At 38.2% G+C, this 16986-nt stretch overlaps 1 protein-coding gene across 50 annotated transcripts in view; it reads right to left on the bottom strand.

The window, feature by feature from the left end:
• The window catches only part of LOC5573536 (modifier of mdg4), a 419719-nt gene that overhangs the window by 396136 nt on the left and 6597 nt on the right, over positions 1–16986 (bottom strand). For all 50 annotated transcript variants that reach the window (XR_002498736.1, XM_021838270.1, XM_021838283.1 and 47 more), the window contains exon 4: positions 12457–13228. Coding sequence is in view for 49 of the 50 variants with exons in the window: in XM_021838270.1 (XP_021693962.1) it covers positions 12457–13228 (772 nt within the window). In the remaining variant the exon portion in view is untranslated. The remainder of the gene's footprint in view (positions 1–12456; positions 13229–16986) is intronic.

Here is a 16986-nt window from a genome sequence, read left to right as displayed (position 1 = left end):
ATTTGAAAGTTATTTTTCCAAATTTACAGTTAGGTATATCATCATCTTCATTACAGTATATATCATCAACCATAACAACTTTCTACAATTTATTTGTGATGGTTTGTAGATTTAGAGCTTGAAAATGTTTGTTCAAAATGATTTTCCCGATGACCATCTCAAATTCTCGGATTTTCCCGCTGGATTCAAATTCCCGGTTCAGTTGCCACCTTGTTTACGGGCTGGCTCTCAATTTGATAAATCGTTTATTTCATTAAAAAAATCGTTTCAATTAATCACATTACGTTCGAACTACGAAGAAAAACACTTAAAATATGTGTTGAGATAGGACCTGAAATGCTGTGCAAATTTCATTCAAAGGTATTTTAATCCCACTTGACATCGCTTACGTGCTCTGAGAAGTATTTTCAATTCAATATACTCATTACATTTATCAGTGCTGCGTTAACCCCATGTAAAAGAACAATATTATGTTTCAGTTGTGAATCCAACTCCCACATTATAGTTGACACGATTCTCAAATGAGCTTCATAGTCTACAATTCGATTGTTGCTCGAGAAGAATTCGGATTCAGAAAACTCGAACAGCGCTCCACACAGAAAAGTTGATCGATTGGTCAACTTGAGTGACTAATTCAAGCATGTGCTAGAATAAAGGCGCAACTAATTTGATCGATTTCTCTTCCATGAATAAAGGTGACACGAAGCACGTTAGATGTCATTTTTACACTACCCTTATGAACTAAAAAAATCAATCAAACATGCACCTCGTCACCTTTATTCGATGGATCGAAATCGATTGTTACTTACGCCCTTATTAATGTAAACGCTTGAATTCATCATTTTTTTTAAATAAAAATGGTTGCTTGGTGCTCTTGAAAGTTCAAGGTGCGATGCAATTTGTGTGAGCTAAGTTCGCCAGCTTAATTATCAGTTTCATTAAAATTTGCCTGCCTCAAGATAAATCCAATTATGCAATTTCTCATCGCAATAGGCTGTTTTTGATCACGCCAATCTGTCATGCAACGGCTTACTTTCCTGCACTGAATTATGCAGTGTCGTAATAGTCATAACGCAACTGATTTCAGTTTCACAATGACCATAACGTAACGCTTTTTCATTACGCAACCTTTTTGAGTTGCGTAGTGAGTCATAACACCACATTTTTACAACACTTGTAGTAATCCACCTCGACAAGCCTCGTTGAATAAATTTACGACTCGTGACTCATTCTGCAACTCGTTATCAAATTCCGCAACACAACATCAATAGTAGTTTACGGAACAAGTTGCAGAAAGATGATTTTTACAGCACGAGTCGTAAATTTATCCTACGAGGCTTGCCGAGTAGGATAATTACGACGAGTGCTGTAAAAATCGAGTTCTGCAACGAGTTACGTACAACATTTTTTGCAATTTCGTAGAAGACCACTTGAGGGTATCAGAAATCATATCGGAATGCATTCACCATTATTTTACAATTTCTGTATTATGATTCATTACGCAACTCAAAACAGTTGCGTAATGAGAAAGCGTTGCGTAATGAATCATTACAGCACTGGTTTCAGTTAGGTAATGACTATTCCCGCACTGCATACTTCAGTGCAGGAAAGTAGGCCGTTTCATGACAGATTGGCGTGATGAAAAACAGCCTATTACGATGAGAAATTGCAAAAAATTAGTTTTCAATATGATTTCGATATTTTACATCATTTTTTTGCATTAGATGCAAGTTAAAACAATTATTTAGGCGACAAAAGCATTGTTTAACACTTTAACGCTCCAAATACAAAGCGAAAAAACTTTACGCGTCGTTTTTTATAAAATAGACCCCTAAATGTTCAATAAGCTGATTCTCAGCGACCTCTGAGCCGACTTTTTATTTTCTTTTGAAGATCTTTGACCGACCCATCATGTTTACTTGATTCTGCGCGAATTTCATGTTTCTAGTACTGTTCCGTTTTTCCCAGTCAGGAACGATTGCAAGGTAGACAAATCCTCCCAGTCAACTTCACTCTGCTGTATCTCGTTTAAAAACTGTCTGATCGACGAGTTAGAGGCTGTCCATTAATTATGGAAGGGTTTATGGGGGGAGGGGTGGTCTGAGATTTCTTACGCGCCATACAATTTATTTTTGATTTTCATACAAAAAATCTTACCATGGGGGGAGGGGGGGTTGAAAAACCTCGAAATTTGTCTTACGTAATTAATGGACCGCCCCTTAATTGATTTCATAAGTTTTCACTATAAGTGTAAACGTATTCATTTGGGCCCTATTTTATAAGTCGAGTCGATCAAAAACGACTCGACTGGAGTCACTTGGGTTTATTCTACGACTGGCGTGAGGTGACAAATGTTGGTGTCGTATAGCGAGGTGACAATTATCGACTCGAGTGAAGTGACTCGCCGTGCAAATCAAATGGAGAGTCACTTCACTCGAGTCGAGAATTGTCACCTCGCTATACGAGACCGACATTTGTCACCTCACGCCAGTCGTAGAATAAACCCAACTGTCGACCAAAAATTTCGCTCGTCTTGGCTCTGTCACTCGAGTTTATCGACAGTTGTCACTCTATGTGACTGGATTACTATGCGAGTCGACGGGTGACATCTGAAATATGCATGCTTGCTTTGATCGACAATGACTACAGACGAGTCACGTGAATTCGCTCGAATTACAAAATAGACCCCTTGTTTCACCAAAATTCAAATGTTTGATCGGGAAAAATCCTTGTTCGGGTTTTACAAATTTGAAACCTGAACAAACAAAATTCTGTCAAATAATTCTCATTGGTCAAACCGCAATTGCTTTTGAATTCTTGACTGGAAATATTACTCAAAATAATTAAGTACACTGAAATTCAAATTATGTCTAAAAAAATTGTGATCTTTAAAATTTCGGATTTCGGTCACGCTGTTGTATTCAAAGTTGTGCATGGAGGAACAACACCCTCGTTTTATTTTGCATCCAATATCAGAGTGGTTTCAGTATTTTCGCGTAGCTATTTAACAAGAGACCTAGCTGAGCGCTTGAAACTCGTTGGTCGAGGGTTTTGCGATGGAATTTTCCTCCATTTCTCAAGCTATAGAGCAATGGGGCTCGAAGTCTGAGAATGACCGACTTGTGACCAGTGCTGCTAATAGTAGTAGGCTTGAATTTCGCGAAAATCACGTGGCTTATCTCACCTCTAGTTGTTTAAAATCGTGAATCTCATCAAGTAGCCACAGTTGGGCACATGAATTTCATAAATCAGTAGTGTAAATGAAGGCTGTACATGCGGGAAATAGAAAACTTTTCTACAGTAGTTTTGGGTTGCCCTTAGAAACGAATTTTGCTATTTTCAAGGCATTTGCCTACAGCAGCGATTGGCTGTGATTTGCTATGCTTGCCTACTGTAGGGGTCTATTTTGTAAATCGAGCGGTTTCATGTGACTCATCTGGAGTCATTGTCGATCAAAGTAAGCATGCATATTTCAGATGTCACCCGTCGACTCCCATAGTAATCTAGTCACATAGAGTGACAACTGTCGATAAACTCGAGTGACAGAGCCGAGTCGAGCGAAATTTTTGGTCGACAGTGACTCCAGTCGAGTCGTTTTTGATCGACTCGACTTATAAAATAGGGCCCGTAGTATGAATCTCAGAACTTTTCCCAACTCTGCTTGGTACCCTACTCGCGTTTTCAAATGCACTAAAAATAGGGTTTCAATGCCAGTAATGGACCCCTTAGTAGCTGAAATTCATTCTCGACGCTTTTCCGTAATGATATCTCAGACGGATATACGTTTTGTGGAGTCTAACAAGTTCAAGGTTTTACTTCATAGTACGCCTATGAAACACACAAAATCATTCGATTTTACCAGCGAAATATGCATTTGGAAAACTGTTGTCCGAATGCCTATTATGGACCCTCCCGGGGTCCATAATAGGAATGTTTAAAAATTTGAAGTTTCCTTTTATGGACCCTCCATTTGATTCCCATGTAATCCGGCTCGCTGCCGACGTGCCTATTATGGACCCACCTGGAAATGCGTATTATGGACCCTCTTGTGAGGTTTCATTTACAAAACTGTCCAAATATCTGTATTTCGTGCCTATTCTGCGCGGCGTGTGAGGTGACACGAGTCGAATGAGGTGACAATTGTCGACTCGCTCCCATTTGATTAACATTAGTCGTCTCACGTCACTCGCGGTGAGAGCGACTCGTCTCGACTCACACGCCGCGCAGAATAAGCACATTTGTGCGTCTCAAACCAAATATTTTGTCTGAAACTGCTGACTAACAATGCAACCGAAGTTCCCCGGTGGATTTTCATAGGAATAAAGTTGCTTTGAGTGGTAATTTTATGTTTTTTCTGTGGGGGGTCCATAATACGCAAAGGGTCCATAACCGGCTTCGACTCCCTAGTAGGCAAACGTTCATGATCTTCTTATTTTAAGCTCTCAGCTAGTGCACAAAGCCAAAAAAAAGTTCACTCTTATTGAGATGCTTCCTTCGCGAGATTAGTGCCTTTAAAGTTTTGATGCAATTTAAGAGGTTAGATTCCAAACTGTTTTACCTTAAATGAAGTTAATTAATTTTTGAAACCTCATGCATAACTTCATGAATGTTTTAAATTTAAATTTTCAGATTGTAATCCGAATGGCGTAGTACTAGGCAAATCATCGACAAAACCGCGGAAAACGAGAGCACGAAAGAAAAAACGTGGAGCAAAACAAAACACGACCACTTGTGGGCCATTTGCGATAACTTCAAAGTGTGTGATCAAAATGGTGAGTTTTTTTTTACCGCACAAATTTCAAGTGATTACCTAGTGGCGAGTCACTTCACTCGAGTTGAGAATTGTCACCTCGCTATACGAGACCGACAATTGTCACCTCACGCCAGTCGTAGAATAAACCCAATTAATCGGAGCTCATGATCCAACTTTCCTAACTTGTATGAAGAACTCCGAACGATTTCGAAATCACAAACAGCATGTCCGGAGTTAAATCAATAAAGAAAAGTGGAAAAATCTTCAAAATAATAGAACTTTCGATTTATATGGGACCTATTTTGTAAATCGAGCAGATTCATGTGACTCGTCTGTATTCATGTCGATCAAAGCAAGCATGCATATTTCAGATGTCACCCGTCGACTCCCATAGTAATCCAGTCACATACAGTGATAACTGTCGAAAAACTCGAGTGACAGAGCTGAGTCGAGCAAATTTTTCGGTCGAGTCCAGTCGAGTCATTTTGATCGATTCGACTTATAAAATACCCCTATAAACAAAAATGGAGTGGTGTTTGTATGTCACGAAATGGCTTCCGAACGGGTAAATGGATTTGAATGATTTTTTCTCAGTTTTGTTCGTTAAGGGTTCCGACGTGTTTATATGCATAAAAATCACAAGATATTTACCGGGAAAGTCGGAAAAACGATCGTGAACGGAACTGTCATTTTGTATGAGACGATCCATAGCGTACTTCAACAGCCTACTTGATGGCAAGCAGGGATGGGGTGCGACTCAAATCTCTTTCGGTGCTACACGCGCTGCTGCGAGATAGCACCCAAAACTCGAAAGAGACGTGCAGGAGCATTTTTTCCTGGACTGCACCCTGGCAGTGCTGACTCGCAAAGTGTTTTGGGATGCATGGTATCGAGTTGTCTCATTTTCACTCTTTGCGTTCCGTACACGCGTAAACAAATTCACTTGAACTCATTTCATTAATATGTTCCTGTGAAAATTTCTAAACACGTTGGACATAATTCGTCACCACCTTATGTTTCTGATTTTATCAAATACCGTCAAACGGGGTGACTTGCAACACACAGTAATTTACAAATAAATTTCGCTATAAAACACAAATTTCAAAAGAAAATTCGTTTCAAATCGGTTCTTCAATACGTTTGACTTACAATTCAATTAAGAGTCACGATTAAGGGGCCTATTTTGTAAATCGAGCTGATTCATGTGACTCGTCTGTATTCATTGTCGATCAAAGCAAGCATGCATATTTCAGATGTCACCCGTCGACTCCCATAGTAATCCAGTCACATACAGTGACAACTGTCGAAAAACTCGAGTGACAGAGCTGAGTCGAGCGCATTTTTCGGTCGACAGTGACTCCAGTCGAGTCATTTTGATCGACTCGACTTATAAAATAGACCCCTAAAGCTGTTATCATAAATATTTTTATACATTAAACATAATTCCTTAAAATGTCTTGAAACTGATACTCTATGAAGGTTCAAAATCGTGACCTAGAAACGTGAGATAGATTTAATTTACAAAAGTTTTACTCTACCAGGTGTTTCTATAACTAATAAGTGATAATATGACGAATTTTATTTTACGAAATTATAGCAACAAATTTTAAATAAAAATCATTTTTACAAAAATGTACCTATGCGGGGTGACTTTCAACACTTTATTTCCAAGCAATTTAGAGTTTTATAAAAGTGAAAAACTTTTGTGTTAGGTCTACTTTATAATCAAAAGAGTAATAATTCATCAATCAGCAACAAACACTCATTAAAAATATTGTTCAGTTAAGGTATTGAACATTGATGATTTAACACATCTTTTTCCCCTACAAAAATAGCTCAATTATTTTCTTACAAAAAGTTATTCAAAATGCTCTTGTACTGTCTCGAATGCTCCAAATACATGAATAACAATACTTAACAAGTGTGACTAAAAAAAATATCAACATTTTGTTGGCAAAAAGTAAATTAGCATTGAGTGTTGCAAGTCACCCCGCATAAGGACATTTAAAAAAAAATCACCTTTATGATGATTAAAAAGTGAACAAAATAATTCGATTCAATCTTCTGTCATCCCTTTCTGTAGGTGGGCCGCCATTAAAAATTCTAAAAGGAATTTAGATTTTTCGATGATGTTTAGATCATGGTTTTGGTTGATTGAAGTTGAAAAGAGTTGCAAGTCACCCCGTTTGACGGTATGTCAAGATCCACATATAGGAGAAGGGGTGGTAAAATGAACACCTTAACCTTAACCTTCTCTGATAGAAAAACGAGGAACATGTATAGTTTTATCGCTTAAGATCAAACATAGGAATGTTATCTAAAGCAGGAACACGAATTCAGACTAAAATAGCTAAATTTTCACGTTTTTTTATCGCTAGCAAAATATGATGGAAATGTTAATTTTACCTGCACTATGTGGGTAAAATGAACAGCTCATGGTGGTAAAATAAACATCATGCAAAAGACCTGAGCAAAACTAATATTTTTAAAAATTGTCATTGCATTCCCGAAAATATATCTATAAATGCTTGTAACCCATTCAAAAAGAAATCTAAAAGTTTCAGATTTGACATCATATCACAACGATATTTACAACACAGAAAAACCTCAAGACCTCCGAGCTGAAAGTTACGTCAGCTCTAACTTTCAAACGTTGTTTTCTAAAATCTTAGTTTTAGTTGATATTTTAACTTAAATTGACATCCGTATCAACCCGAACACTCTGATTTATGCTCTTAATTGTGCGTACGTGATAAAAATTCATTGAAATTTGTTTTTTTCTCGTTAAAAGGCTGAACACCGTTTTACCACCATTTCCCCTATACTTTTTTGCATAACACATATTAAGCTTGTCCGCTTTCAAAGCATACTTTGTTGTAAATATTCTAGAGTGGATTTTGTGCTTTCACGAAAGAGACTGAAAGAGTAGAGATTGTGCTTTGCTTTGTCTCGCACAAAAACAAATTGTCTACTGCGCCTTGCTTTGAGTTTACTCGCAAAGAATGGGAGACGCATAATCAATTTTTGAGTGGCACGCATGTTTTTGGCACTGCTCTGAGTTTTCAGACCTTCCCTGATGGCAAGACGAAGTTTGCCGGGACCACTAGGTTGGTAATAAATTTTCTTGGACCGCTGACTTGGTTTGTTACGTCAAATAATACAGTCAACTCTTTTTTACTAGATTTTTTCCCTAACTCGCTGCAATACGCGATCCCTTTAAGGCTAAGTAGCCTGTCATTCATTTTGGCAACAATGATGACTTTTCAGCTTGCATTTCAAAGTGATAAAACTCAGTCTTGATAGTTTATATGGACCTGAAAAAGTACCACTGTAAGCGCTAACATACATAAAGTATGCTGATACTTTTTCAGCTGTGTCAGTGCAAAACCAACTGATTTTCTTTGATTCGAAATCGTGAGATGAATCAGCAACAATCATCAACGACGCGTACAAATTTCAATGACGGCCTACTTTGCCTTAATCTAGCATAATTTGATCCTTTACAACGGCCCAGACGACATCAATATATTGATGGATTGATGTGACTGTTAGAATAGGGGCTGCAAGTCAAAACGGCGTCTATTTTTTTTTTATTACTGTGAGGAAGGAATGTTATTAAGACAGCCATTGTTACTAGAGACCGAGAAATCACCTCTGCATCTCCATAGTTGTCATGGGAATCAAGAGCTGCATTATCAGAATTCACATGGTAAATGATTCGTTTATGCAACATCAGTACAAAAAATCACCCATCAGTTCCTAAATACATCATGAACCTGTAGTAAGTCGACACTTCTAGTGTCGAACCATTCAGAGGTTAATTTATAATGACAAAAATCACGTAAAAGGAAAGGCATGTACAAGAGTTTATAGACCAATCCAACTGCCTGCGTAGTAGTGCTTTGTTGACATTTTATTCTTGTTTGCTGTCACAACATTGCTTTTGTTTGCTGTGAGAAAGCAAACAAACAGAATCCTTGATTGAGCAGCCTTTTCAATCAGCATGCTCAATGCACAAAAATAAATCACTCCGACGACAACCGAGGAAAATTCCTGTAAAAAGAGTGCCATCATAACACCGCAAGGCCTGTTTTGTTCAGGCGGGCCTCACTCGAAAGTGTGAGAATACATGCCAACATTAAACTTTGTCTTGCGTTAAAATTACACTGAGGTTTGTTCTACGTCGACCAATGTTTCAGAAACGACGTAAAAATATTTTTCATGTCTATTGGCATTTCATTACCGTAAGAATCATAATGTTGAACTTTGTTTCGTATGGGAAAAAATCGGACAAAGGTTTTGTAACGTAGTTTTTTAAATAACGCGAAAAAACTTCAATGTTTTAGTTTGGAAGTATTTTGTTAAATAATAAGCAATAATGGAAAAACATATGTTCAGTAAAGTAAGATTCAAACATGACGTCCATCATTTTTCGGGATTTCTAGAAACCTCTCCTAATATACATGCACTGTCTCACTTTAGTAGACCCCCAGCCTCCCAAAAATTATGGATGTCATTTTTGGATGACCCCTAATGATCTCTTCAACCAAAGTAGTGTCAGGTGGGGCAAGATGAGCACCCTAAGGATAAGCGCGATTTAAGCCTACTTAAACGTTATTATTTTGGTAAAATTGGTAACCATCCTTATCTTTTACATTATTACTTTGACCTTCAACCATTAAAAGTTTTAAAAAGTGATATAGTTTTCCAAATAACACGTTAAAAAATAGCTTTTTTATCATCGGTCAAAAAAACTGCGGGGCAAGATGGGCACCCCCATAAAAAGATGCTATTTACTAAAGAAAACTGTTATTTTTCAATGTTTGCAATTTCCCAAGATATTATCTTTAATATCTGATAATATTTATCTTCAACTAACTTAAGTTTTTAAAACTTTTATCAGAAAATAAATAACTTTTCATAAATTGCTAAGATTTTACTTAAATATCGATTAAATTTGTTGTTTGTTTGTATATTTTTTAGAAAAATTGTTTTGTGCAAAGAAGATACCGTAAGTCAAGCCCACAGCTAAATGTGGTTCTATAATTTCACACTTTTACTTAATTTTGAACATGGTGCTCATCTTGCCCCAAGGGTGTAAATTTATTAATATAATCAAAACAATTGAAATATTTTTTAAATTTGATAAAAAGTTTTGCTCCTGATTATCTAGAGAAGATTATTCTATAACTATACGGCCAAAAACGAATGAATTAATTTGTTTACGCAACAAAAATATCACTTTTAAATTAACAAATCTTATATGAAAAGGTAAATTTTTGGACTTCTATGTATTTTGGACAATATTTACGTTGTGCTGTTGATTTTTTAGCTGAAATTTATGGCTTTCATATCAATTTAATGATATTCATCAGAACCCCAAATAATGTATTGAAAAAAATCGGTAGGAACGACACAAACTAGGGGTGCCCATCTTGCCCCACATTCCCTTACTTTTAATACACATATACTGGATTCCCAAAAATTGGCTCACCAACACATCCGCATCAGTAATGAAATATTTTTATTTTCATTCTGTAGTCCCTTATTTCAGCAAAAGTTGCTCAATTCAATTAGTTTTTACATATAAACATTGGAAATCTTACGTTTGGAACTAGTTTGAAGCAAAACATTTTTTTACAGTTTTATGGAGTGGATGTCGAAGCAAATGTAATTATACTATAACTATCATAATGTTAAACTACATGTTTCAAATCCAAATTCCTTGAAAATTTATTGAAAAAGTGTTACTCCCATGCAATTTGAAGCAAATTCCGTTTTAGCTTTTTTCCTTTTCTTAGTAATACATGAACATTTGGGGGAATCCGGCACTTGTGTTTCAAGATATTTTGCCCTTCAACATCGAGTTAGGAAGAGTTGACTGTATTTGATTATTTTTATATTTTTACGAAATTCATGGAAAAATAGAAACAAAATGAAGTCTGCAGTATACCCTATGTTCGTGCTCTAACGCCATTGTTAGCAAACATTTTCCATTAATGTTGACAATGAACGACTTGCTGTAACGCCAAGTAATCGATCATAATAGCCAAAAATTGTGAATAGTCGATTTGCACATGTTCGACATTAAATAGCGATAGTACATCGAAAGAAAGAAAGCAAACTATTTTTAGGGTAGTAACATATAATCTAAGTACTTACGTGATCCTTGGAGCCAGGATGCGGACGTCGTCTGAGGGGGCACACTTCTAACCCAATCGAATCAGGAAACAGCGCATTGACGCTTCCGTTCTTGAACGAGTTTTCTTAAATCGATTGGATTCGAGCGTGATCACCTGCTAAACCGGCATCGGTCCGATATTTGCTTTGCCCGAAACCGAGATCCGGCGCAAAGCTAAATTCAGCCTATGCCGGGATAGCTGTAGCGCTGATAAGACCAAGGCGAAATATCGAGCGGACAATCTTTTGTAAATCAGCGGAACGGGGAGTTCTTTTTTTGGTATTCAAGGGAGTCTTACAGTCTAGTAAAATTGGAAGGATAGTTTATACCCACCTGATACCTGGTAACTACCGAGGTCCTGGACCAGACCCCGGCTTCATCATTATATTCCTTCAATTTGGAAATTCAACTTATGATTCCAGATCGTCTTCTAGTATCAGACTCGGGGTGTCCACCTAAAATTGATTAGCATCCGAAATTCATTTATGCTTACCTCATCAACTGGACCCTCATTATCGCATGAACGTATTAGACACTGGCATTCAACAAAATGATCATTCTGTTCAATGCTTTGGGATAAATCAATAGTGGCTTACTTCTTGTCTGAAGAAGTAATCCTCACACCGTGACAGACGTTTTCGCGAAACCGATTTTAGAAGTTTTTAATGAAATATTTGGCATTTAGAGACCGTTAGACATTGACACCCGTGGAGATCTGCAAGCGTGAGTTTGTTCAAACTCGGCAAGCCACCAACGCAAGGCGGCTGCTTGCGGCACTCCACTTCGTATTTAGAGTAGACAACAGTTTCATTTAGTGAAGGGACATGTGATCACTTAATTGCTAGAAAAGGGCTTTCAAAGCCGTTAAGTGCCGGTCCGTAATCGTCCCGATTCGCGGCTTGCCTTTCAGAGGCAGAAGAGTGATGTATGGCTCACGTATCGAAACTTTCCGGAGGGCTGGAGGGAAAGAGTATTGGCGGGAGTCGTCTGTACATGGCCTGGCCCTGATCGACTGGATCTTGTGGGGTTCCCACGCGTGTTTATCGTGGGGAAAATGCTGATCGCGAAGCTTAGCCTAATCCACCTGATCTTTGCTGAGGGGGGAGTGCGGTTTAAGAACGTACCTTGAGACGAGACATTCCCAACTTGATGGCGCCGCTCGAACGAACACTCACTTTTTTTGATTGCACTACTACTGCACTTTCTACTACTAATGAACATAGTCTTTTTTTGAGATAACGTTTCTAAGCACTGTCACAATCACTATCCCTGAGAGCTGTGGTGGAAGTTAAAAAATGTTTGTTAGGCCCTCCTCATATCCCCTCCTAAGCTGTGTTTCGTTGTGTTAGTAAAAGTGTTGTGTGTGGGTGGGTTTGTCCTATTCTAAAATCGATTCAATGGGGAAGCAAAGATCAAGTTTCTCAAATGGTTTAACATGATTCTCTCAAGCTCTAGTACGACAACAACTCCTGCGAACGCCACTGATTCCCCCCGGACTGTTAGCATTGGTTCGTACACCTACCTTGTGCTGCCTGGTCCGCTCCGGTGCCACTCTCTGCGTACGATTCACTGAACCCAGAAGCGCCAGCCTTAGCGTCGTCACCCTCCGCGAAGTATGTTTCGTCATATTTGCTCATATCACCGTACGTTTCGTCTTCAACGTAATGTGCCGAATCGTCTTCTGCCTGATCGTGTTCCGCTGCCTCTTGTTCCGCTAGTGATTGTTCCTGTTCGTGTTCCGTATCGATCGCTTCGACCTCTGAGGGATCGTCCGCATATTCCGGTTCCGCTTTCGGGTTGATCGTTTCGATTGGCATTTCAACGTATTCCGGTTCGGAGGATACCGAGGGCTGCGGGGTCGGCGCGATTTGCTTCACAATCTGAACAGTTTGGATCTGTGTCGGTTCGGAAGCTTCAAGCGGATCGGTAAGCTTGGCTCGTTTCATGATCTGGGTCGTTTGCGGGGTGATCGAGGCTCGTTGCTGGAGGGTGCGTTTCTGGGCTTGCGGGGTCTGTTGTTGGAGGATTTGCACCTGCTGCGGAACACTGACCTGGGTGGTCGCTGTGCTGCTGCTGGCGCTGGCAACGGAGGCAGGGGTAGAGGTGGCTTGAATTTGTACTATTTTCTCGTGATCGCTTCCGTCGTCCGAGTCGAGTTTGTACGACTGGATCCGACTTCGCACGATCGGTTTCGCCCGCGGAGACGACGCCAGAGATGGAATGGTCGTCGAACTCGCCGACGGTATGTGGGAGGCTTCTTTGGCGGGTGATGGATGGGTGGGTGCGCTTTCTCCCTGTTGGTTGTGAAAGGGGGGAAGAAAGTATTAGTATTATTATCATTTATCTTTATTAACGTGGCTTTTTGCCCTACGGCAGTTCGCCACTTAGAAGTGTTTGCTTCTTATGGTCATAATAGTAGGGCTGGTAGCGACTGAGTGCCTTCAACATAGGAACTTTAGAGACTTTATGCTAAAGCAAAAAGAGACTGAACAGGAACAAAAACGAGACGGAACCAGATTTAAAAAACACACAGGTACCAATAAAACAAAAATTATCCAAACAGGAATTTGGAGAATTCTTGAGTACCTCTTCAAAAGAATCGACCTAAATTTGAGAGGCTCTTTGTTTACTTTCTCTCATTAACCTCTCCTGTTGCGAAATGTTGGACGAAATCCTGCCAGATTTTCTAGAGGCATTATACAACAACATTAAAGAAAGTTGTGTAGAAATCAAGGATTGAATTCTAATAAAATTGAGATAATCTCTCATGTATCGCTTTCTGTAACAATCATGACCCGCAACTCATCATGAAAGGCTGTTTATCGTCTACTGCTGCAGCTCTGATTATATCGAGGGGATAACAGTGTATCCCCTAATCTAAACATAGCATAACATAGACTGACTGTACATGTCAATGGTTGCCACTCCGTGATTGATCGGAACTGGTAAGAATTGCACTGAGATCCTAATGAATAAGGGATGGAAGTTTCCGCTTACTCTCGAAGTGCAATTTTAGCAGATCTAATATTATTGATTAATAACGGCGCCGGTCAAGTCCTTACAGTCAGTTGGGATGGGGAAGGAATGTTAGGCTGTAAGGATTGTTGCTTCTAGAGACCGCGAATATCTCTGCATCTCCACAATCACCACGGGAAGGGTGTTTATTAGTGAGGGATAAAAATATCTGGGAGTAAAGCATTTTTCTTTGATCGCAGTACGCAGTTAAAAAGAAATGGCAAATCAAATGGAGCTCACTGTAGACAATTTCTAGAGCATTTCTCGAAAACTTATTCAAACAGACTCAAGTAAAAAATGTTAACAAACTTAATTTATCAATCCTACGTATTGTGCAGGCGAAATTATACACGTTCCACCTTAAACCAACTCGATTTTTCACTTTTAGAACGTATAATTTTAGGATTTATAAAACGGCGTAAGTAAGATTTTCAATGTTCGCAACCTAACCATTACTATCGCCGCTCCGTTGCATGGAGACGAAGTGACTTAATCACGAATCAAAACAAAACACTACTTGAGTCGATTTTACACTGGTACAAAAACGTCGTAAATTACTGAATGAAACGGCTTATCATTTTGTCATAAATTTTTTGTGGAAAACGATAACTACCTAGTGTTTTTTTACGCGAGCTGATTGAATGCAAAATTTAAGCGATGCACATGGTAAAAAAGTTTTAAAAAGGGGGTTCATCTTAAACCACTGTAATTCTTCTTAATTACCTTACTTAAAACCGTGTGAAAGTTACATACGTCGATTTGAAAAAGTAATCGATATTTCTTGCGCAGAATGTTTTACTTTTCTTGAGCTAAACAGCATACCTAGCTTAAGGAGGAAAAATACGACTTATACTTTAAGCTAGTTTTGCATTTTTGTTTCGGTAAGTGTTTGGTAGAAGATTAAAAAAACGGCAACATTTATCATAATGTCGAACCATTCAAAAGATGTTTTTAGTAATGGCGAAAAGAGCAAAATATAAGTACAGTGGGATTCCGTTTTTGGCACGCTCCGTTTTTGGCATGCTCCGTTTTTGGCACCCCCCGATTTTGGCAACAAAATGGATCCGTTTTTGGCAACATTTTTCAATATCATTAAAATTTGTATTTTTCTGTAAATATTATTCTGTCGTTTGTTTTAGTCATTTGAGTCATTTGAAAAGCAATCCAGCTTCACGCTTACCGCATTCCAGAGTTCAATTTTCGCCGATATTTCTCAGAAAGTCACCAACTTCTAGGAGCACCGTATGAGCTTATTTAATTCTAGATGGCCGTATAGTCGTACCGTTTCATGAAGTCATTAATCTCTATGAGTATCTACTAATATCAACTAGAGTTCCAACATCTTTTCTCAGGCATTCACGCTTTATGACCAGCCCACTTGAGTATGCCGGTAGACAATTGTATCTAGTAAGTCAGCTTTCTCCAGCTTTTCTTAACAAAGCAACATTGACATAAGAGGAACAAAAAGTATAAAACACACACAGAGTTTTCAACTACAATTTCGTTTCGCCATTTCAGATCACTGTTCTTTTTATTGTAGAACTACATGCATTGCTTATTTAGAACATACCATAGCAAAGGAAGCAAATCACTTTTTAAAGAAACGATCCAACATTGTAATCCAGTATTACTCATCCTAGAGTATACTACGTACCATATCAAGATTTAATTCAAGTATGCTTGCCGCATGAAATTATCAAAATGTTCCTTACGAGTGACCCCTGGCTGGGTCTAAGGGTTGTCTAACCGGATTCCGGAAAATCCTTACGTTTTTTGACTCCTATGTTTTTAATATGAGCTTCTGAGAATTTTCAGTGAATTATTAGAAATACTTAGCTAAATTTGAGAATTTCTTTCGGATATTATTTAGGGGTTTCTTGCTGGAACCTGAGAATGTATATTGTGGATGCTGTGCAAAATCTGTCGATTCCTTGTAAACTCATAAGATTTCTAAGGCAGCCTGTGAAATTTTAGAGGAATCCTGCGGATTCTTAAGGTGAAGATGAATCGAAGCCAAAATTCAAATTTTCAAGAGCACGGATCTAGAGAACCTAACACCCGTTTGAGCTGAAAACCTAATCGATTAAGTTTTCAGCTTAAAGTGATGTTTGGTTCTCTAGATCCGTGCACTTGAAAATTTGAAGTTTGACTTCGATTCATCTTCACCTTAATTGTATTTTGAATATTTTTGGTAAGATCTTGAGGATTTTGAATAGGTTTCCAGTGGAATGTGGGGATTGCTAGTGGCACTCTAGAAAGTCCTTTTGAGAACTTCGATCGGAAACTTGAGAATTTTCTGCAATATCGCAGCGGATCTTGAAAGTTCAAAGGCTATCTTCAAAATTATTAGCAAGCTCTTGGGTAGATGTGAATTCCTATCTGGCTCCTAAGTAAGATTCAAAGAATTCTAAGCAAGATTCTGTGGATTCCTAGCAAGCTAGTTTAGAATACAAACGGGTTCTATACCATTTTGTAATAATTTTCAGAGGAATTTTTCATCCATACAATATACACCGTCTTAAACCAAAGGCTGCACTTATATTAAACAACGGAATTCATTGAAGATGAAACATTTTTGTTTGACGAAAAGATTCCTCTGACAGGGGCAAACCTCCACGAAATCGAACCTACACTCCGTAGTATAATACGCTTAAACGATTGACGCCGCTAACCTCACGGCTACGAAGCCCACATTTCTATGGAAAATACTTGCTTAGTCAGTATTATGTTCCAAAACATATAATAGTTTTTTTTATTAGTACAGCAAATGATTTCAGCTGTTTTTGTGTGCTCTTTGACTGTAGTCAGTAATTTGATATCAGATGCCTTACTATGCAATGGGATTAAAATAGAAACCGTTTTTTATTTAAGTTTATTTAACTAGAATCATTCAGTGTTGTAACACCTGGAACTTTTTTTTTTTTTGTAAATACGCTTCCAATGAAATTTCTGTATTCTTACACTACTTTGAGGAATTTTTCTATTCTTGAACAAAGGTCACTTATGCGATTATTGTTTTTACATGTCATAGAATACA

The sequence above is a fragment of the Aedes aegypti genome, chromosome 1 (assembly GCF_002204515.2).
Source record: "Aedes aegypti strain LVP_AGWG chromosome 1, AaegL5.0 Primary Assembly, whole genome shotgun sequence".
Classification (NCBI taxonomy): domain Eukaryota; kingdom Metazoa; phylum Arthropoda; class Insecta; order Diptera; family Culicidae; genus Aedes; species Aedes aegypti.
Note: the sequence above shows the minus strand (reverse complement) of the source record. Positions and strands in the feature narration are given on the sequence as shown.